This window comes from Prionailurus viverrinus, chromosome C1, assembly GCF_022837055.1.
Source record: "Prionailurus viverrinus isolate Anna chromosome C1, UM_Priviv_1.0, whole genome shotgun sequence".
NCBI lineage: Eukaryota > Metazoa > Chordata > Mammalia > Carnivora > Felidae > Prionailurus > Prionailurus viverrinus.
In genome coordinates this window covers 102,831,530-102,855,798 of record NC_062568.1, presented here as the reverse complement: position 1 = coordinate 102,855,798, position 24,269 = coordinate 102,831,530, and the positions used below count along the sequence as shown (strand labels likewise).

At 38.8% G+C, this 24,269-nt stretch overlaps 1 protein-coding gene across 1 annotated transcript in view; it reads right to left on the bottom strand.

Moving 5' to 3' along the window:
• CNTNAP5 (contactin associated protein family member 5) overlaps positions 1 to 24,269 on the bottom strand; it is a 796,934-nt gene that overhangs the window by 616,982 nt on the left and 155,683 nt on the right. The window contains exon 2 of the mRNA XM_047871013.1: positions 776 to 880. Within this exon, the coding sequence (XP_047726969.1) occupies positions 776 to 880 (105 nt within the window). The remainder of the gene's footprint in view (positions 1 to 775; positions 881 to 24,269) is intronic.

Below are 24,269 nucleotides of genomic sequence, written 5' to 3'. Positions count from 1 at the left end.
TCTCAACTTGAAAACGTTTATAACATTCACCAGATATGTAAATATACAAAGATAACCAGATGTTAAATAATTTTTAAAAATTAACAAATTCAAATACACATTATAAAAGTCAACATCCAACTCTGACTAAAAACAGATCTATCTAGATATCCAACATTATAATTTGTTAAAGACACGTCACATAAGAGATCAGTTAAGGGTGTCTGCTCTTACTTCCATCACACATTGTAAAGATACACACCCAACATTTAACCACAAGTACTAGTTGGTAGGTTTGCCTTGCATTTTCTTACTTACTTTATTACTTACTTACTTTTCTGTATTGTATTTTCTTACTTTTACTTCATAGTACTATATATTTTTAAAATTAGCAACATTTTTTGTTGTTAAAATTTAAGTTCTTGAAGGAAAAATCTTAGTAGATTTCACACATTTATTGTGTACATGCTACAATAATAATGTATGTTGGTAGCTATTCATGTTAGAGACATGAAATATAAAAATAAAGCATTTTTTTAAAAACTTATTTTTACAAAGGCCTCTCATGATAATCAGAGAAAAATAGTGTGAGTTGGGGAGGCAAGAACAAGCATACTTTGAATATCCATTATGCACTAGGAAACATGGCTTAATTCCATTGTAACCCCCTTTCCCTTTCTTCTTCTCAACACTGCTATTGGACATGATCCCAGTGAATAGGAATGTCTTTTTATTCCATTTCCCCACAGCATGCTTATTTAGCATTTGCCTTTTGAGTTTTAGTCATCTTACTCACCAACTCTTCGGTTGAGTTGAGCTGGGCTGTGAGTACCAGCGAGGTCTGAAGAACTGGAAAAAGCCATTGGAGAGAGCAGGGATGCTAATGGGTCATCACAATTGTCTATAATGATAGGAAAGAAAGAAAACAAATTGTATTAGCAAGAGAGAGCCCATAAAGGGAAGAATCATGGCATTAACCCCATTATTAATTAACCAATGCTCTGAACAAGGCCAGTACCAATTGTTTCCATGGGCTATTTCATTCATTCCTCACAATCCTGAAAGACTGGTATAAATTCCTTTACAGTTGGAGAGACTGATATTCAGAGATGTTAAATAGTTTGTCCAAGGTCACAACACTAGAAACTGGTGTGGCCAGAAATCTCACTGACTTGTCTCACTCAGGAGTCTAACAATCACCCATTCCTTTAATCATTCACTTGAAAAAAGCCTCAAGTTATGGCTATTGAGCTTATTCTAGAAGGAGGAAGACTGTTGAAGGGGGGATATGATTGTTTACCTTTTTCCCATCTTCAATCCCTAAGGGATCCTGCCATAGTTGTATCTAGACAGAATGATTTAAAATGTCTCACTCCCAGTTGTGTGAAAATCTTTGGAAAATGAACGGCTAATTGTAATAATTCATTGCATAAAGTAAGCGAGAATAGTCCCCAATCGTGTACAATCTTGAATCTGCTATTCACTTCAATAACAGCTTCTCCAGCCTTCCCAAATGTGACAGGTATGCTTGCTTTTTTTTCTTTTTTTTTTAATTTTATTTTTCATTTTTAAAAATTTACATCCAAATTAGTTAGCATATAAGTGCAACAATGATTTCAGGAGTAGATTCCTTAGTCCCTTACCCCATTTAGCCCATCCCCCTTCCCACAACCCCTCCAATAACCCTCAGTTTGTTCTCCGTATTTATGAGTTTGTCCCCCTCCCTGTTTTTATATTATTTTTGTTTCCCTTCCCTTTATGTTTTGTCTCTTAAAGTCCTCATATGAATAAAGATATATGATATTTGGCTTTTCCTGACTAATTTCACTCAGCATAATACCCTCCAGTTCTATCCACGTAGTTGCAAATGGCAAGATTTCATTCTTTTTGATTGCTGAGTAATACTCCATCGTGTGTGCGTGTGTGTGTGTGTGTGTGTGTGTGTGAGTGTATACCACATCTTCTTTATCCATTCATCCACCGAGGGCTCTTTCCATACTTTGGCTATTGTTGATAGTGCTGCTATAAACATGAGGGTGCATGTGTCCCTTCGAAACAGCACAGACAGGTATGCTTTCTAAGGCTTCTTTGATGCTGTTCAAATGTAGAACAGGGTGGGGTCATGGGCAGAGATGTGGTCTTGACAACACAGACATGTTCCTCCAAATGAAGCATGCGATCTCATGCAGACAATTCTGCTCTTCACATAGCAAACTGGTCATGTAAATGTTCCGTAATAATTCATTTATTTGTTTGCACCTTACACCAAATGGTACACTCTTTGTGGGACTTTACAAATAATCTGATACATAATAGGCCTTCAGTAAAGGTTTGTTGAAAGAAATGGATGGTGAAGGAAGGGAGGGAGGGAAGTAGGGAGGGAGGAAAGAAGAAAGGAAGGAAAGAAGGAAGGAAGCAAGGGAGGAACTAGTTCACACAACAGGACCAAATGATTTTCCAATTTTTCATTTTGTGCACAGTTGGTTTTGCAGGACATTGCAAAATGACATCATGAAATGTAGACATACCTCATTCAACCATGATTTTACGTCATTCAGATTAAAGGTAAACTTGATGTATTAAGGGCTTTCAAGAAAAGTTGGTCTGATTTTTTTTTTTAATTTTTAAATGTACATTGGATATGGGGCTTCTTCTTTATCCAGAAAATTCATAGAGGGGACTATTTTATCTCACCACAGGAACATTAATGAGAAACATAAGGATTAAATTTTTGTTTGTTAAATGTGTTAAAAAATCCACTGGCTAAGTGTATTTTGAGGGTTTTTTTTTACCCCAACACAAATGTTTGAAAAATATTTTGAGGTATTTGACAAACACAAAAGACAGCCAAATCCTCACTAAAGAGGAACGACATAAAAATCACAGCAAGGACACCTCTGCAGTTATGGTCATTCTGCTAATAGAAAGCAGAGCTCACGGCTACTTTATTCCAGGCATAAAATGCAGGTGAGGGGAGATGCATATACACTTCCAATACATTTGTATGGAAACGCAGATCGGTTACACTATTTATGTAGTAGGAGACAATTTGAATATAATGCAAATCTCACATTTGCTTATGCCTATTTCATCATCAGGAAACACTAGGTGAATACAGAAAACTGGAATCAGTGGAACTGAAGCCCACAGAAATACACCACGCCTGTACACACACCCACGTCAAAGACCATACAATATCGGACTTCACAGCTATGCTATGAGCCACACCTGTCTGCATCTGTAGTTACGACCATCTTCCAATTTCAGATAACACTCCTCCCACTACTCTCTAATAGCTCACAACCCTTCTGACACCCACTTCCACAAGCAAACTGAAGATTTTCTAAAGTACCATGTTTATTATAGCATTTACGTAGTCTTTAAACATATAACATGTATGAAGTCGTGTTACCATTTTTATTAGGTTCTTAGGATTTAAAAAAAAACTTTAATGTTTATTTATTTTTTGAGAGAGAAAGAGACAGACAGAATATGAGAGGGGGAGGAGCAGAGAGAGAGAGAGGGAGACACAGAATCTGAAGCAGGCTCCAGGCTCTGAGCTGTCAGCACAGAGCCCAACACAGGGCCAAACTCACAAACCGTGAAATTGTGACCTGAGCTGAAGTCGGATGCTCAACCAACTAAGCCACCCAGGTGCCCCTCTTAGGATTTTTTTTTTAATATATACCAATGACATGTTTGAGCTTTGTGCCCCTAACCCTATGTTTCCCCTAAGTAGAAACAGAAGTGACCTAATCATTGCAATTTAATTCAGTCCAATAAATATTTATAAAGATATACTTTATGTTTGACCTTGGATAGGCACTAGGGATTGAGTGCAGTAAAATTGAGTTAGACCTCAAGTATCTCAGAGACTATTGAGCAATGAAGGAAAGAAAGAGGAAGAAAGAAAGAAAGAAAGAAAGAAAGAAAGAAAGAAAGAAAGAAAAAATAAAACTTATGAGGAAGTTTAGGAGAATTTTACCCAAGGTTACACTCAACCCACTAAAATGGGGACCCGACTATACAAACACCCAGGTAAGTGATCTGCTGTGTCTGCCCCAGGCCTTTGCAGTCTCCCCTTTCACAAGGTGCTTGCCTCAGGGAGAGGTTTGCTTCCAAAGTTCACTGGCCTTGTGAAAACAGCTGCCATTTCCACCGGCCATTTCCTCTTCTGAACTGTACCTTCCTTGTATCTCACTGTGTGGGGTCAGTGTTTCCACTTTGGGAATTAGTAAACCCATCAAAAACAATCTGTGTCAAAGGATAGGTTCAGAGGAGAGCCTTCAGGAAACTTCTTGTCATGGACCCTGCTCATTGCAATAGTGGCCCTTATTTATTTATTTTTTTAAATTTTTTTAACGTTTATTTATTTTTGAGACAGAGAGAGACAGAGCATGAACGGGGGAGGGTCAGAGAGAAAGGGAGACACAGAATCCAAAACAGGCTCCAGGCTCTGAGATGTCAGCACAGAGCCCGACGCGGGGCTCGAACTCACGGACCGCGAAATCATGACCTGAGCCGAAGTCGGCCACTTAACCGACTGAGCCACCCAGGCGCCCCAATAGTGGCCTTTAAAGAACACGGCTGAACTTTTGTTCTACCCCTAATAGCGATAATAATGGGAAATTTTCAGATCAGAAAGGAATAAAGACCTCTTTTCTCCAGCCAATACGTAGTCCCCTCTGTCTTCTCTATGTCACCTAAATTGAGAATAGACCAGGCCTCTAATCAAATTAACCCTGGTCATTGGGAATTAAGATTTGTCCACCTAACCATTCTAAGTCCAAAAGTGTGTATTATTTGTAGACATGCATCTTATTCTTAAAGCAGAAGAGAAGGATCTAGCATAAGTGAGAACAATTTATATATGCTTTAATTCATGATTTGGGACAGTCTGGGACAGTGGAAAGCATCAGAAAAGCTAGAGCTAGGAGCTCCTCACTCTACATTGGTTCCTTCTCTTGCCTTGGTGATTCCAAGTAATATATTCAAATGCACTAAGCAGGGTCTCCGTTGTCTGCAAAATCAAGAGTCTTCTCTGGCAGAGAAGACTGTCTCATTTCTCAGAAATGAGAAAATCTCTTTTCTCATTCTGTTTCTCATTTTAAACAGAATGAGAAAAAATGGGGAAAAGTCCCCTTTAAAGGAGAAAGCACAGAAGGAAAACAGGAAGCACTGTATGACTGGTTTGTAATACTTGCTATCATTGAGAACAACCATTTCAACAATTTCTGGGATCTTGTCTCTGTCACAATACCTCCTCAAGAATTGTTGTCACTGGTAGCTCTTTGGCCCTGGAGGTTTACGGAAGGCCAGATGAGAAGAAGAATATGAAATGGAGGGGAAGTGAAAGGGTGAGGAATCACTGGAAAGTGAGGACACATTGCATGGGGCAGTCCGTCCCCTCTGTGGATTGCCAGCCTTGCAGAGACTGGGCCAACATCACACCAAACACATGGCTGGGAAAGAAAGAAACAAAGCGCCATTTGCTCCACCAATTCTGCAGGCTCTAAATAAGCAAACTCGTGTTGTCATTACATTTTAGACACCACTCGCATCCCAGCCTTCTGACAGTATGTCTCCACAACGCTAAATCGAGCAGTCGGTTCCTACAAAGGCGAGCTGGATGTTTGTCTGTATTTACATGAGGAAAGTGGAGACAGTGAAGAAACTCAGGTGGGGAGAGAGACATTTGAAGTTTGGGGAAAACATACCGAGGGACCAAAGTCAGGCTTTCAAGGGGACACAGAACCTGAGATGGACCATCATGATTTTACCAGAAAACCATTTTCCACACTTTAGGGATGCATTGGCATAGTAGGATATTTTCAAAATATACTCTTAAAAATACTGTGGATAGGGCTTGTCTTTAAAAGATTTGGTGTGGAAAGGAGATGAAATTAAAAGGCTATTTAAAAATGCAAACCCATACTCTCGTGCGATTTATTAATTCTCCCTTTTTCCTCAAAAAATAACTTCATTGCCATCTTTAATATTTTCCTTTATAATAGAAATGCCACTTCTTACCCTACCCCATGCCCTGGCAGATAAAAATCCACTCCTATGGGTATGATGGAAAGCAACGCAGCTCTTTGCATTGTGTAACTGTTGAACAACCTCATTCTTATTTGCAAATGACTTAGACATACATTCATGGACTAAGAGGGTAGCAAAACCCAAAGACCCATCTGAAGTTGTGAAATTCAAGCCCTTCACTTCAGCAATGAGAACCTCAGGTTTATAGTCTGCTCAGGATTATTCAGTTAATCGATGGACTGACTAGCTTGGACCAAAACTCAGGTTTCCTCACTCCCAGATGGCGACCACTAGGGCAGGATTTCCTGCCGCCTTTGCCTGAGCCTGATAACCGTTAGTAATATTATTATTCATAACATTTTGTTTTAATGAATAACTTTCTTTGTGCAAAAGGAAAGGCATAGTTGCCACCTCCTAGATAACAGAAAAATAGTAAAGAATAGCCTGTAACTTTCAAAATATTTTTAATTTCTTCCCTATTTTCCTTGCCTTCTTATTTCTTCCTTCAACATCAAAAAGAAAACATGGAGCGCCTGGGTGGCTCAGTCAGTTAAGCATCGGGGTCTTGATTTTGGCTCAGGTCATGATCTCAGGGTCATGAGATCGAGTCCCACATAGACCTCTGTGCTGAACACGGAGCCTGCTTAAGATTCTGTCTCCCTCGGGCACCTTTTGGGATGAGCACTGGGTGTTGTATGGAAACCAATTTGACAATAAACTTCATATATTGAAAAAAAAAGTTTCATAGAATATAAAGAATCAGAACAAAAAGAAAAAAAAAGATTCTCTCTCCCTCTCTCTTTGCCCTTCCCTCAACTCCAATTCATTTTTCTCTTTCTCCAAGAAAGAAAGAAAGAAAGAAAGAAAGAAAGAAAGAAAGAAAAGAAAAAGAAAAAAATATATAAGAAAACATTAAAGGAAGGATTTAAAAAAACAGAAGAAGAGGGGTGCCTGGGTGGCTCAGTCAGTTAAAGGTCTGACTCCTGACTGACTCAGGTCATGATCTCACAGTTCTTGAGTTCCAGCCCCGCACTGGGCTCTGTGCTGACAGCATGGAGCCTGCTTAGGATTCACTCTCTCTTTCTCTCTGCCCCCCTCACTCTCTCTTAAATAAATAAATAAACTTTAACATTTTTTTTTAAAATTTAAAAAAGTGTAAGAAGAGAAAAAGAAAAGTGACTTGTGTCCTTATGAATATTTGTATGGATCCTCAAGTCAAGCATTTTAGTTGATACTGTCAATCTGAAGAAGTGGGGGTAATTTGTTCCTCAATATATATGTACAGTTATATACTAAAGGTCTTCTCTCACATTAATTAAAAGGTAAAGGCACAAAAGAATTCTGAGTAAATATGATATTTACACACCTTTTTAGAAATTATCATTGACTCTTTAAGACGATTCTACTTTAAGTAACACTTTTTGTTGTCAACGTATATTTTTATTCATTATTATTAAAATACCAATAGAGTAACAGATGGCCCAAAGTTAAATTGTGAGGATCGTCTTGATTACCACAGTAAATTGTCTGTACGTGGGGATTTGGAGCTTAACAGATTCACTTGTATTTATAGGTGAGATAAAATTCCTCTTAGCATTGCACACTTAATGGCCTACTTTGTTTAAAAGACATAAAGCATGCATTTTGTATAGTGCCTACAACGGTGCTTAGAAGTGACAACTCACGCTTTTAACTTCATTTATTTTTCCCCTCGTTACCTATAATTTCACTTAATAAACAACAAAAATAACTACTCTAATATTACTCTTGAATCTGACCCCATCTTCATTTTCCACCATGAAATCCTAGGAGATAAACGACTTCATAATGAGCAGACCAAAAAACATGGCTCTCTAGAATGAGTCATGAAAAGAAGGTTAAACCTTCTTCTAAACATCCATCTCCAACTTAATGCAGGATCCGCCTTTTGATTACGTGCTGAACATGCATGGTTGTGTTCTTTGCTGTAGGAAGATAAAGATGAAAGTCAAAGACACAGAGCCTGAGCTCAGGAAACCAAGCATCTACTTTGGGTTGAAAGTTAATCCGTATGTTTTTTAAAGCAGCTCCTTATGTTTATGAACAATTCCAGGCAAAAGACCTTTGACTTCGGATCCAGGAATCCTGGGCCCTCTTTTACCTTCACTGTGAGCATGCGCTCATTTTCCTTTTCTGTATTTCAGATTCCTCAACTGTAAATGGCGGGGGTTATCGTTCATTTGTCCACTTAACAAGCTTTCACTGCGCACATTCTAGACATCAGAGTGTCTGCCAGGCTTTGAAGATAGTTAAAGCAATTATAAAGCACTCAAACACTGTGGACTTGGGCACATCGCTTGCTGCCCTACAATAGTGATTGATGACGGATGGGGTGCAGCTGGCTAAGAGAAGCTAGTCCTGTCTACGAATTCACAAGAGGGTTCTGGGATATTTTCTCAGCTTTACAAACAATTCTACTTAAAATTTTAGGTAACATTTGGCTTGGAGGTACTGTCCTTCACTTATAAGTGGCTTGCTAGGACTCTACCATAATCAAACCCAGTATGTACAACAGCAGGGCAGCGGTGGCCACCATAATTCTCCCAGCACTTCTGGTGCAGCTGTCTGTCTGGGTTGTCAGCAGTCACTGCAGCCCAGCCAGAGGGAGACCATCATTTGCGGTGGATGGATGAGGAGGCTACACGGGTTTTAGTCCATTTCACACCCTGGTCAATGTCTATACTGGGCTTTGAACCAAGGTCAGCGTGACTCTTTGCATATTGTCAGTCTGAAAATTGGCTTCCAGTCCCTAAAATGACAGCAGGAATTTCGTTCAGACTGGCAGTGGGGAGTCTTCCATTTGGCTGTCTTGTGTGAGGTTAGCCATTCTTGGATTTTCAAGAACATCCCCATATGGATGTCCCATAATTAGCTCAAACTCAAAATATGCCGCAAATATGCTTTTTTAGGTTGCTTTCCTCTTATATTACTCCTTTCCCTCCCCTACCGCCACTGATGACATTATTATTATTATTATTATTATTATTATTTTGATTCTCAGGTTAGGAATATTGAGTTCACAACTGGCTGTTTAATTTTTCTATTTTAACTTTAAATATAATTTATCAATGAATGTAACTGAACAAGTGTTTCCTGAGTCCCTCATGTGTAAGGTCTATGATATAGGGCCAATGTAAGCCATAGGAAACATCTTGTTGACCGAGAATATTATTTTATTCTACCATTTAGTATCTGGGACTATGTCTATGTCCAATAATATTTGTTGATTAAACCAGTTGAAAGAAAGATTTCTCAGATTTATACTCACTTTTATTTTTTTATTTTTCTCTCGCTTGCCCTCTACTTGATCCTATTTCGGGTTTTACGAACACCGTGTTACAATTTTTGCAACCGTCTTCCCAGGTTCCTGCTCGTGTCCATCTATATCCAATCGCCATTTCTAAACCAATTTTCAACATGTTTCTCTCGCCAAGTCCTACTAGGTATGTCAGCCTTAAATTTGGCTTCCAGAGGTGGCAGAATGAAGATGAAAGAACAAAGAGAGATTTGTGAGCAAATAAGAGGCTCCAGCTGAATGTAAGGCCAGGGTACCACTGATGGGGTCGCGGGCTGGTCAAAAGAATCAGAAGCTGAGGTCCAACCAGCAGAGTCAGGAATAAAGTGCCTGTTGCTAAGATCAGCTTCAGTCAGAGACTAAGAACCATGACCGCCAAAAGAATCAGTCTGGTGGTTGCCTAAACTCAAGTATGCTAAAGTTATTAAACCTATAGGATTATGAATGTTCCTTCATAGAGGAGCTGGATTAGCTAGAAGGCATGAAATCTTTGGTGGGTAAAAAAGGTAAAAGGGATTGGAAATTTCTGTAATGTGAGAAGCTGAGTGGTGATTAGGATTTTGGAGGGATTTAGAAGAAATGATAAAGGAAAGTCAATCTTTGAAAAAATAAAATTTTACCTATTTTTTTTAAAAATTTCTAAATCCATTCCATCGGTTGCCTTTTAGTTTTGTTGATTGTTTCCTTTGCAGTGCAGAAGTTTTTATCTTCATGAGGTCTCAATAGTTCATTTTTGCTTTTAATTCCCTTGCCTTTGGAGATGTGCCAAGGGATACAGGAGTGCTGATGCATAGGGGCACTTGTACCCCAATGTTTATAGCAGCACTTTCAACAATAGCCAAATTATGGAAAGAGCCTAAAGGTCCATCAACTGATAGATGGATAAAGGAATTGTGGTTTCTATATACAATGGAATACTACGTGGCAATGAGAAAGAATGAAATATGGCCTTTTGTAGCAACGTGGATGGAACTGGAGAGTGTTATGCTAAGTGAAAGAAGTCATACAGAGAAAGACAGATACCATATGTGTTCACTCTTATGTGGATCCTGAGAAACTTAACAGAAGACAATGGGGGAGGGGAAGGAAAAAAAAGTTAGAGAGGGAGGGAGCCAAACCATAAGAGACTCTTAAAAACTGAGAATAAACTGAGGGTTGATGGGTGGGAGGGAGGGGAAAGTGGGTGATGGGCATCGAGGAGGGCACCTGTTGGGATGAGCACTGGGTGTTGTATGGAAACCAGTTTGACAATAAATTTCATATTTAAAAAAATTTCTAAATCCAACTTTGTTTCCATACACCCATGTTCCCTTCTTCCCATCCCCACCTATCAACACTCTACACAGAACGCACCTATCAGCATTACTTACAACACACACAACACACACATGCACACATCATTGCAAAGTACAGTGTCAATCAGATTTGGAATTTATTAGGTTTTTAAGTAAGGCTAAAAATGGAATGAATGGGATATATAGAATGAAGAAGATTGAGAACATGAGAAAAATAAGACCACAGGTTTAAAAAACTAAAAGTACAGATGATGTCTTTTTACTTTTAAAAGTGCATTGCTTAAAGAATTATGGGTGGAATATTAAGATGAAGGAATGAAGACAACTGACGAATTATAAAGATAACACTTCTGCCAACTCAGTATTCATCAGAGCTGAGAATGTCTTTTCTAGAGCTGTATCTTTTTCAGTAAATATCTATTCTTTCTTTGAATGCAATGAAGCCAGACTTCCAATAGCTGCTCAGGATCCTGCATCAAGTAGTTCTAAATTACACTGGAAATTCTAGTTACTCTAGAAACCATGATTTTAAAGTGTAGATCAATCAATCCATAGACATTTGTAAAAAACCCTCTTCATCTTTAATGGATATAGGCATGGAGTTTCTAAAGGAAACACTAACATCTCTGTGTGTCATCAGTCTGCCCATTGGAATTGAGGAAAAATGCCTGATTAAAAAAGATAGGCTTGTGTTGGAAACTGGCCAGCTGGCTGACAGCACAACCCAATGAGGTCAACGCCAACCATTTATGAGTGGATGGGATAAACATGTACTGATAATGTGAACAAATATTGATCTTTATTGATCTTTGTAGATGAGAAAATAATGACAGCACAGACACAGAGCAGTAGTCTTTCAAGATCATAATGTGGCTGTGTGTGTGTGTGTGTGTGTGTGTGTTCTTTCTGGACCAGTTGGAGACTAGTATATTTGGAAAGAGCCCAGACACTGGATTCCAGCCCAGTCTGAATTCAGATCCTGACTCCGCAGCTTACTAATTATATGTCCTTTGGGATGTTATTTAATCTCAGTTTTCTCTATATATAATGGGGATAATAAGTGTACATAGGCTTGTTATGAGAACAAAAAGAGACAATTCATGTAAAATATTTAACCCAGTGGTTGGCACATAACTGGATACACGTTAATTCCCTTCATTTGCTGCCATTCTTTCTTCCTTAGTTTCAAGTTCCTCATCTCCAGTTCCAGTCACTGCATTTGAAAAATGACATTTCTTGTACCCTTTATTATATATTTTAGACTTTTCCCATCCAGATGGTTTTAACACTGTTTCTTTATCAGCCTTTCAGGGCTCTTAGGATAATTCTGTACCAAGAGCTATTCTGTTTATGCATTACTTTTCCTCCAAGACCAAACACGGCACACTTTCTAAGTTTCACCGCTTTTTTTTCTTATATTCAATAACATTTCTTAAGCACAAAGTGCCAGGCATCATGCTGTCTGTTCCATTATGCTGGGAATTCTTAAGAAGAACATAAAGTATTGCTCATATATGCATTACAAAGAATAACGCTGTGGAAAATATTTGGATTTCTTGCTAGTCCTTATATTTGATGTATTAAAAAAAACACACATATTTAAAAAATAGGGACTGCCCTATTTGTGTTTTGAGATCATAAGCTTGAAATGCCAAGGAACCGTACTGTGCACGAGAGAGGCTCACCAATTTGTACTTTGGAAAGTGTATGCTAGTTGCAGCATAGAGAATGGGACAAATATGTGTGTGCATGCACGGAGTAAGGATAGGGGAAGTCAGTGAGTGTGAAAGACAGAACGAATCCAGGCCTATGGAAATAGTAAAGAAGAGACAATAAGAGCCTGAACTTAAACGATGGCAATTGCATTGGACACAGGTAAGGGAATTGAGGTATATTATATAAAAATCATCATTGCTTGGTGAATTAAAAGGGAGGTAAGAATAAAGAATAATGTCAAGATTTTTGGCTATTTTGTTATTCTAGAGACGTAAGCTCACAAATCAGTTTCTAAAATTAACAAATTTAAATCAAGCAAAACAGAGACGAATGGCCATGTTAAAATGATTTCCAAAGGAGAGTTAACACTCCTCACCTTTCCTTTAGATAACTGTAATAAATAGTGTCATATATATATGAACATATATTTAATATATACATGAATATATGTCTTGCATGGAAAGTCATATAATGTTATCAAGTGATACATTCTTAATTGTCCAAAGAGAGAAGTGAGTAGTGACTACTATATTCAGTAAAAAAGCAACATCACGCTGACCTGAGGTAGATAGTTGTCCCGTGATTTCAGAATAAAATTCTAGCTCCTTGCCTCTCTATTTCCATTCGTAATCAGATTGTTGGTTATGTTATATTCTGGCACTCCTTATTTGTCAGTCTGTGCTCAGAATTGCCAATTTCTTGACAGCTTTCTGGACACGCCGTGTCACACCTGTGTGCCCTTCCATATTTTAGTATGTCCTGTATGCCCTCCACATCACCTTCCTCTTCCCCACCCATCAAATCCTGTTCCCTGCACAGAATGCAAATGCTCCCAGAAGCATGTCTAGATCTCATCAGATAGAAATGCTTCTTCCTGTGAGGGTATTTTATCCTATATTCCACTTCAGTAGGAGTACCTAGCTCACTGATGGGTTTTTGTTTTGATGATATTGTTGCATATGAGACATCAAGTTCTTTGGGAACTGAGACCATGTCTTACTTCCTATCTTCATTGCCTTTCACAGTGATGATCACACATCAGTTGCTCAATAATTGTTTGTTAAGTAGAATTTTAGATACATGGAGAATGGTCTTAAATTCAGGTTAAAAATCTGAGTAGGAACTAGACAGCTTTCAAAAATGGGAAATGTCTGGGCAACAATAAAGTCTTTACCCAAGTCACATAAAGGAGTGAAAGAAAAACTGAGTACTTGAAGAGAATTTTGATGAGGTCATCATTACTATTTTTATATGTGTGTGATTTCTAAATACCTTCTTTATTGGATATTTGGGGAGAACATGTCTCAGGCAAGTAGGACAGCTATAATGGTGGCCATCTAACAGGTGAGGGGCATAGTTATCAATGACACACAGGTATTAGCTATTCTCCCAAAGTACTTATTCTAGCCTCAAGCATCTCCCCAACCCCAATTCTACAGGCAAAGAAAGCAAGTTTCAGAGAACAGGAAATACAGACAGAAGCCTAACTGTGTAAGTCCAATGAGTGTTCAAGTATCAAGTAGAGTGAAAACATTACTGCTGTGGGTTCCATCACCCTGCTCGTGTATTTGGTTGTTCTACTGACTTACTTGGTAAATTTAGGGAAATCCATTAACTTCTCTGGGCTGCAGTTTCCCTCCCTGGAAAATGCCAATGGTGATGCCTGTTTTCAACAGGGGTACTGTGACAAATTTAGGATTATTACGAACAGCCAACAGAGAAAATAATGCTTGGAACATATAAAGTGCTCAATCAATGGTAACTATAACATTATAATTATCCAGTAAGTCTCCGTATAGATTTTTGAGTAAGGAAATAATGTTTAGAGAATGCACTAAACTTGAATCCTAACATTTTGAAGTGAAAAAATTTCCAGTTCCCAGTGATCATCCCCCTTAATTTATGACTAGGCCTCTCTTGACATAGTTTTTTTTTTAATATTTGAAGATGGGAATTAGGCAGGGATGGCCAATAAACTGGCATTGGTGGTCCCCAATTTACCAGCTGGTTCCCTTTAACTGATGATGGATGGCTCTACTTTATGTGTTTATTCTCTTCTAAAAAGAATTTTCTCGCTGGCAGAGAGGGAACCAGGCAGAGTTCAGAGCTAAGTATCAAATCTGGCCCTTCCATCTTTGCCATCATTTTGTACGTCATCACTCATACAAAATATACCCAAGCTGCAGAAGTAGAGAGATCTTCATTTACTACATGCACACAGATATCAATTATTCTGAGCCCCTCAGATTATCAGATTCTAATTTTGGAAGTGCTATCTTTTATATAACTCAATAAAAATACTGGATATAATTTACTGAACCACAGTATGGTGTGCCGTTTGTTAAACATTCTCTGGAGAATGTGTACTCATCAGAAGACAAAAGAAGGGGTAGATTCTAACAGACAATCCATTCTACCAATTGTTTTTCTGGTCCAGAGAGCTTACCCATTTGATACCAAATATCATCTGATCCTCTACTCTATGATATGACCTACCAGGCACTCAAATATAATGATTTTTTGAGACATTTCAGGCCTCTAGATAATGATTTTTTGGGGGACAGGCTAAAAATAAAAAGCTTGTTCCAGGCAAAATGCTTCAGCATGTTCTACTTTTCCTTGTAAAATGCTCTCCTTGCTCAATCCTGAATTACAATTGTGACTCTTAAGCAAATGTTGGCTGTAGCTATGAAGACATAAAATGCTGTAGATGTTCTATGGACATGTCCAGGTACTTGGTGCTGTAATTCAAAAGCATCAATAAAGTTTTGAGTTGTATTCAGAGTCTGCAAATCTGTCACGGTCAGATGAGTTCAATTTCCATTTTCCCCATACCCCACCCTTCAAATTATGCATGAACAGATTAAAAATAGCAGGAAAATGCATTGTATTGTGTTCACTAAATATCTCCCATTTTAGAGGAAATCTTTAGCAATCAAATAACATGAGAAAAGACACACTGGAAAGCAATTATAACCCTGGGAAAATTTCATTTCATTGCTCAAGACAGAAAGTGGTATATTTCAAAACTGTGAGCAAAGATTAATGGAGATGAAGGGAATGGTAAGGGCCCATGAACTAAGACATTTAACTTTAATGTCATTGCAAAACATGAGAAGTCATCATTTCAAGACTCAATAACCTCAAACTGAAATGCATTCATTGTTATTTTTCCTTCCTTTCTCCCCCAACATTGTACTCGGCAAGTTGAATGGGTCTGACAAGGAGTTGGTTTGAAAGTGAAGGGTTCTTTTCCTGAACAAGGTTAAGTTTAGCTTTGATGACAGCACAGCCTGGAAATCTCCTGCCAAGCATTTCCTGCGGGCAAGAAGGCAGAAGATTTTCACTTTCTCTGTCAGCTTTAGCTCTATCTCAAGTGGTTATAAGTCAAGCCTTGGAAGAGAAAAGGCAGAATGAAGAAAATAAAACCTTTACTGCATAGCATTGGTCTGAGAGCTCCAAACAGAATTTTTCAAGTGCATTTTGATGAAGTGGGTCACAGAGTCTAGTTCCTTGGAGTCAGTACAATGTGTTAGGAAGGCACTCTGGTTTGTTTAAATGGAATTTTAATTGGGGAGTAAATGTAGTGCACCAGGAAAATGTGAATGAATGCCATTTGATACTCAATACTAGATTTGCCAAACAGACTTGGACTGAATCTATATGAACACTGACAAGTTGAAAAAAATCTAGTCATTTGTTCATGTTTAATATGTACTGATGTGGCGACTGGATAGTATTTTGTTGTCATTGCTCCCGCTGTGACTTCAAAAGAGTTGGAGCCTGATTGGAATTCTACATCACCCCATTCTGGCATCCTCGTGGTTTCTGTGGCCTGTTATGGTCCAGGCGTTTGCTTTTGATCTCCTAGGGTACTCCCTGGAACAGATCCTGATTCAAGATCAAGCTCCCAGATCTCTGACACTACACTTGGGTCAGGAAAGCCCTGCGACACTGGTGGTCTCTGTCTTGCAGCTTTCTCTCACTTTGCTATTTCATGTAACCATCCCCACTGGCTGACTTGGGCCTCCGGGATCTATCTAACACACAGACAGAGCTTGGTAAAGCTGTCTAGCCCCATAGTGGAAGAGAAAGGAATGATAGAGAAGTAGAAGGGAAGATTATCAGCATGGAAAAGTTATATAGACAGTTTCCCTTCCTATCACAAAGTGTCTTGCAATGTAGGCCATCTGTGTACTGTTCCAGTTGCTATAACCGCTGGCATTACAAGAGAACACACCATGTACTGAATGCAGACAATGGTAAACCGTGACAGGGGATTTACATAAATTACCTCATTGCCTCCTCCTAATACTAATTATGAATGAGGCATTATTGTCTTGGTTTTATAAGGAAAACAATTTCTGAGTATTTAAGTTGCTTGACCAAGGTCACAAGGCTTGGCTTGGCCCTAGATCTGTCCAGTGCCTGTTAGCATTAACTATCTTATTACCATCCTGCAAAGTTGACCGAGGAATCTTCAGTCTATTCTGTTCAGTTTGTCTCAAACTCTTGACCAATCTCTCTCTCTCTCTCTTTTTTTAAATGTTTATTTATTTTTAAGGGAGAGAGCATGCGAGAGTGGATTAGGGGCAGAGAGAGAGCAAAACAGAGGATCTGAAGGAGGCTCTACACTGACAGTAGACAGCCCGATGTGGGGCTTGAACCTGCAGACCATGAGATCATGACCAGAGCTGAAAGTCGGACGCTTAACCAACTGAGCCACCCAGGCACCTCAGAAGAAAGGCTCAAACTCTTGACCAATCTTGCACCCTTGGAATGTTTAGAAAAAATACAAGTGCTCTTTATATACACTCTGCCAAGTGCTATAGATCACAATATCTATAAGATCTATAGATCACAATATCTATAAGATCTATAGATCACAATATCTATAAGAGGATATCCAAACCAAACATTAACTAAATCACCAAGCGTAGGTAAACGTCCATTACTGAAATTTCCACAGACATTACATTACCTGGCCTTTAGTGTTATCCTGAGCACACACATGACTATGTCTCCTGGGTCTACAGAGCCAACAGGGCACACAGAGGAGGTAAAATGAGTGATTTCTGACTTAGAGCAAGGTCCATTCTACTGCCTCTGCTCCTGGGCCAGCAGACAATCAGCTGTACTTTCTTGAAATTTAGAATTTTTGTCTTCTGTGACACTTCAGATGGAAGTACTCTTGCCGTCCTGAACTTTCTGACTTCCACAGGAGTTTACCCTGGATTTTGAGGCTCTTCTTAGACAGCTTGGCTTGTGGACTCTCAGACTATGTATGTGTTCTGGCCTGATCAGAAGGCTGGCATGCAAATTCTGCTTTTAAAGCTGGCTCTTTTCTTTCCTCTAAAGTCCAGCCCCACCTGACCAGCAGGTTCGCACTCACAGACCTGCATGACAGTTTTTGTTCTTTAGCTTTACGCTACTGAAGAGATACTGACATGGAACTGGCAGGTAAAAATCATGGCCTTCCTCTGAATGCTCTCAGGATGGCCACTGAATCACTTCCGTGAGGCCTCGGTGACACTCCCACAATCCGGCATAGCCATAATAGCGATTTTGAGTGATCACTGTAACAGTCCTATGGAGAATAGGAAATTGGGAGAAGCCTCAGTCCAGAATCCTAGGGACATTAATGAAATGACAGAATGCATTCTGCTACCTTAGTTTTAGAAAGTTTTAAATGATTATATTAACAGTTTTCATATTAGCTATCTCTGGAAATTTAAGGTGCGCACATAATTATACTAATATGTGAATTCAAATCAGACCCTTTTGTGTTAGAACATAGATCTTTAAAACCCACTTCAAGAAGTTTCTTTTCATAATTATGGAAACACTTTTGGAGGCAAAGGAAAAGCAAAACAATATTCATGATGAGACTAATGGGCAGAGTCTACAGTTCTTTGCCAATTTTGATACCTAAGATGAAACGATATTATGGAGTATGGAATGTGTTCTGAAATACTGCTTCTGTAAGCCTATCTTGTAGACATTTGAGAACAGATTCAAGTAGGTGAAATCCTAATCTCCCGGGTCAATTTCAAACACCATTCCTGAATACCCTGATTGAATTCTTGTTCCCTGTTTTGGAACCAGGCTATGGGTGGCTTCCGTCATTGCTACACATGATAGTTACTGTCTCTCCAATGAGATGCTGAGCCTCAAGAGGAAACCTACAAATTCTTCTGTACTCCAGCATTACACTGAGCCCCACGGGGAAGACTGTATCATGTAAAAGGAATAGGGTTTTAGATGCAGCCCTTGAATAATTTATTTAACCTTTCCAGCCTTTGTTTTCTTTGACATAAAATGAGATAATTAACCTTTTTTACTGTGATTGTTTGGAGGAAAATTAAATGTGGTAACATGTAATGGACTTCATTTATTGCAAGGATTTAGTAATTGTTCATTCTTGTTCTTTTTCAAAAGGCGATTATGGTCGAATATCTCCTGATTATTTGATTGATTAATATCATCTTCATAATTATAAATCAGCACACTTTAATCATGTTTGTATTTTTCTTGGCTACATTTATAAGTAGTTTACATACTTAAGAGTGGGCTTTAGAAGTTTCTCCCTGAAGATTTTGATTTGTCATCCCAATATAATTATCTTTAAAGACGACTAGACCAGTACCAGACACTGTTTTGCATTCTGATGTCATGTAGAAGGACGAGAAACGCATCACCCATTTCCAAAGGCTTCTGACCCTTTGAAAGCATATGCCTAGACTCTTTCTTCCATGACTAACGAAAAAGATCCAATCAGGCCCTCTCTGGAGGGAGAATGGGCTGAAAGATGTTTCAAGAAATATGTGGACCTATGTATTCATCGGAAGAGAGGGAAACTAAAAGATTGACCAAGATAAATTTCACACAGAACTGGGCAAGTATCTCTGAACTTTGGTCAAAAGTTATCAAAAATTTATCAAAATTTTATCTCCTCTTTTTCCTTCTTCAAGTCTCATAAACATTAGATAAAGCTGTTTCTTGATTTCCTTAGCACTGCAAATAACATTGAACAATTTTATGCTTATATTCTGGCTTTTAAAAGAAGATAAAAAGTAATAATACAAATGACTTTTTTTGATTCATTTTGAAATGATGGCTATGAGAAAGAGCCAAAGCATTCCAAAATGTAAATGAATATTTAACCCAAATCTCTGCTGATGATTTCCTTGCAGCAAATCACTCACCAGCCTCCAACTCTGTAACCAACCACAACTCCCCCAACTAACAAATGAAAGAAGGAAAGAAAGAGAGAAAGAAAGAGAAGAAGGATAGAAGGAAGGAAGGGAGGAAGGAAAGGAAGGTAGATAAGGAAGGAAGGAAGGAAGGAAGGAAGGAAGGAAGGAGAAAAAGAAAGAAAGAAAGAAAGAAAGAAAGAAAGAAAGAAAGAAAGAAAGAAAGAGGAAGGAAGGAAAGAATAAAAGAAATGCTAGTTTTCAAGACATAGTTTTCTTAGAAACTTCTAAATTCCAGGATCATTTGGAATGTTATAAAACAGAATGAAACGTAACTCTATAAAACTGGAAGTTGGTGTTAAATCATTCTGCAACTTCTTTTTTCCAGTAAAAATTGATTTTTAGCTCTCTCCCTACCCATACATTTAAATCTAACCCATTCTTTTAAAGCTTTGTTGTTGTTTTTGGTCATGTGAGTATTCTGTATTTTAGTTATTCACTTTCCTATTGAATTGAGGTTGTTTTTATTTTATTTTTATTTTTTATTTCTTGGTGATACAAATAACATTTCAATAAACATCCCTGTGTGCACGTGTGAATGCATCCAGAAGTCAAGTTTCTGGGCTATGATACACATGTATTTTCATTTTTAGAAAAAATTGTCACATTCTTTTTCAAAGTGATTGTACCAATACACATCCACTCCCAGTAATATAAGAATATAAGATGGCTTTAATTTATTCCTTATACCTCTCAATATTTCATGTTGTAGATGTTTTGTTTTTGGCAATATAGCAGGTTAACAATATTTGCCAGATTATGGGGAGGTGTTGTCCTTTTTTTAACATATTTATTTATTTATTTTGAGAGGAGGTGGAGAGAGAGGGAGAGAGGGAGAGAGAGACCACAAGCAGGAGAGGAGCAGAGAGAGAGGGAGAGAGAGAGAATCCCAAGCAGGTTCTGCACTGTCAGAGCAGAGCCCGACCTGGGACTTAAACTCACAAACCATGAGACTGTGACCTGAACTGAAATAAAGAATCAGATACTTAACTGACTGAGCCATCCAGGCACCCCAGGGTTGTCACTTTAATATTCTATTAACCATTTAAATTTCCTCTTGAATGAACTGACTGCTTATACTCTTTGCTCAGGTTTTTGGTTTTTTTTTGTTTTTGTTTTGTTTTTGTTTTTGTTTTAATTATGCTGCTTGCTTTCTATCACATATTTAGGAGTCTATCACATATTGTGGATGCTAATTTACACATTACATAGTTAAAGCATCTTTTCCCGGTCATTACTGAGTTTCTCACCATAAACATGACGGTAATGCTACCTGATTATCCTGCTATTGTCTTCTTCAATTCAGCTCCTCTCACTTTCAGGTCTCACCCTGACCTCATTTGATGTAGAAATCCTTCCTGTGAATCCCCTTGTCCCTGCAAGGCTGCTCTTCTCCACTGTCCTCACCCACACTGCTACTCTCAGGATGAAAGGTGACTGTGCACTTCACTGTCCGCAAAGCCACATGCTTAATCCACACCAAAGACTTCAACTTTCTTTTTTATCCATGCATCTCTAGTGCTTAACACAAGTTTGGGCACACTGTAGGTGCTCAGTGTGTCCTGAGTAAGTATACACCTAAGCAATGGCGACATAAGCATGAGGGAAAGTAAAAAGTGACCGGAGAGGGTTTATAGGAGCTTGGGACATCTGGCATGGCTGGAAGACAGGACTCTGATTGAGGACTCCAAGAAGACAGCATGGTGGGGTGGAAGGTCTAGATTGGACAGAGCCTTCGTCCATTTAGGTGTATCCTGGACACAGGAGGAGGGTGCCATTGGAAGTGCAGAATCCTAACAAGTCGAATGATTTCAGTCATTCAGTGCAAGATCATCCTGTGGGAAAATGGAAACATTAAAAAGAACAGGGAGAAAGATGCCCTTCAAAGAGAGCTTACTTCTGGGGCTCCTGGGTGGCTCAGTCGGTTAAGCGTCTGACTTCGGCTCAGGTCATGATCTCACTGTTCGTGGGTTTGAACCCCACGTTGGGCTCTCTGTTGTCAACACAGAGCCTGTTTCAGATCCTCTGCCCCCCCCACCTCGATGTCCCCCCCCCCCTTGCTCGCTCTCTCTCTCTCTCTCTCTCAAAAAATGAATAAACATTAAAAAACCAAGAGCTATTTCCCTGGTGAGTATGAGCAAGAGAGTGGAGCTGAACACAGAAGGGATAAGACTGAAGCAGCTCCAGCCTTGGAACTTAATGCCTCTGCCCTGAAATCTGTGGGAGGAAACTCACGCCCTGGATTGAGGAAAGGAGCCACAAGGCATCTCCAGGTGTTGCCTGGGTACTCAAGACTCACAGGCCAGGATGGGCAGGGGAGGCTGGGCATTGGTCCACTGTTTCCAGGAAAATACCACCACCAGCGCTAGGAGAAATCAGAGTAGTGCAGGCTGAGGTGGGGAGCAGGGATGAGTGACCTATAGGGAGGTCACACTATAAGCCTCAGGGTTCCACATTATTGGAGTGAAACATGGAAAATGAATAGGAGCCTGGACTGAGTTTTCCTTCCAAGCCATGCCTGTCCACTCTCAGCACTCATGAAGGAGAAGTCCAAGAAAGGAAGAAAATGAAACACATCAGGTCACTCCCTACACCTGCTGATGAAATCTATTATTCTGAGAAAGGTGTTGATACTGCATATTGACTGGTTCCAGAGAGTTTGTGGGCCTCAGAGGAGACTCAGCCCGAAGAGGGCCCTGCTGGAGAGGATGGACAGAGGGACCTCCTTAAGAGAGGGTAGCCAAGCAGTGGGGACTCCAGGTTTCAGTCAGCAGTTAGGTGTTAGACAAGCAGACCGGGAGCAGCCAGAGTGTGGACAAGAGGACAGAGTCTGGACGGACAAGAGGTTCAGGACCCAGGTAGTAAGAAATTCAAGATCAGACAGAAGTGCCTGTAGCCCCCGAATGAAGCTAGGAGTTGAAAATAGGGTGTAATGAAGGCACAGAAGGGATTTTCCAGTTATTAAGAGGATAATCTAAACAACATTATGGCAGTAAATTTGAAAACCTAGTTAAAGGGAAATACCTTGGGCAAATGTTACACAATTAGTGGTCTCCCAAGAAGAAATGTGTGTGTGTATGTGTGTGTGCACCAGGAAGTTTAATAGAAATTCTACCAAATTTTCACAGAAACAGCCTTCCATAAATCAGTCCAGAGCATAAATGAGGAAGTAACCCTACGACAAATTCTCTGACACTAACAGAAGCTACTGAAACTCAACAAAGACAGTGAAAGAAAGTTCTAGGCAACTCTCATCACCACTGAGGCAAAAATCCTAAACAGATCCAGGAATGTGTTAAAGATCACCAGCATGGCCACGTCAAACAAATGCTAAGAAGAGCCCGGTACTTGATCGAATAGAACGAATCTTACAGAGGCCTTAGCAATAGTCAACAGGACAAGACTGTTCATGCTAGAAAATTGTTCAGTATGACTTCCCAAATTAAAGTACAAAAGGAGAGAAATAATATGATTAGTTCATAGATGGGAAATATCAAAATTCATACCCAATAAACATATCTACACCTCTACTCTTGACAAAAACTTGTAACAAGTTAAAATAGAAGGGTATATATGCTGAACATAGAGCAAACATGATCCTTATTGGCCGACTGCTGAAAGCATGTCTCCAGGGTCATAACAAAGACCGATATGCCCATGATGAACAATTCTTACTTTACACAGAGCCTAGATTGCATAGCGTAGTGAGAAAAAGATAAAGAATTCTTGATCATTAAGAAAGAGGGAGAGTAGCCCTTATCATCTGCCAGTGATATGACTGTATTCTTAGAAAACCATAAACAGTCTATGCAGAAATTGTTAGAAGAAAACTGTCAACAATCTGCATAAAAATTATTAGAATTACTAAGAGTGTTCGAGTTGCTAGACATAAAATCAATGTACAAAAATCAATTGTGTTTATACACACCAGCTGCAAATAATTGAAAATATGATTTTGAAAACAAAGTTTATGATAGTCTCAAGCAGCTTGGAATAAATCTAATAGAACAGTGAGAAAATTATAAAACCCTTCTGAAAGACATTTTAAAAGACCCAGGTAAATAGAAATTAGTAAGACTTGGTATTGTAAAACTGGCAATTGTGCTATTCCCTAAAGAGATCTATAAAGCTAGTGAAACATCAATTCAAATGTCATATCTGAATTTCTTTCCCTCCTGTCTCTCTTGTCCTTCCTTTCTTCCTCTTGCCTCTGACAAGCTGATACTAACATATATGTAGAAGAGCTAAAGACTTGAGATATTCCCAAATAAGAAAAATAAAATGAGTGAAAATGCTTTCATATACATAAAGAATTATTTAAAAATGTGTAGTAATTAAGGCAGGATGCGTATTGACATGAGATTGAATATTACCGATGGAAAAACAAACAAGTAAATCAAGAATCAATCAATCAATCAAGCTGACACAGCCCCTGAAATATATGGAGACTTGATTTATTACAGAATTGGTTCTATGTGTCAGTAGGGAAGGAAGAGACTTTACAATTCATGGTCCTGGAAAACTATTCATGTGGAAATATATGAAATTGGACAAATGTCTTCTCACTCCACACATAAAAAATACGTTCTAGTCAGATTAAAGATTTAAATGTAAGAGACAAAACTAAAAAAACTATTTTAGAAAACCGTATAT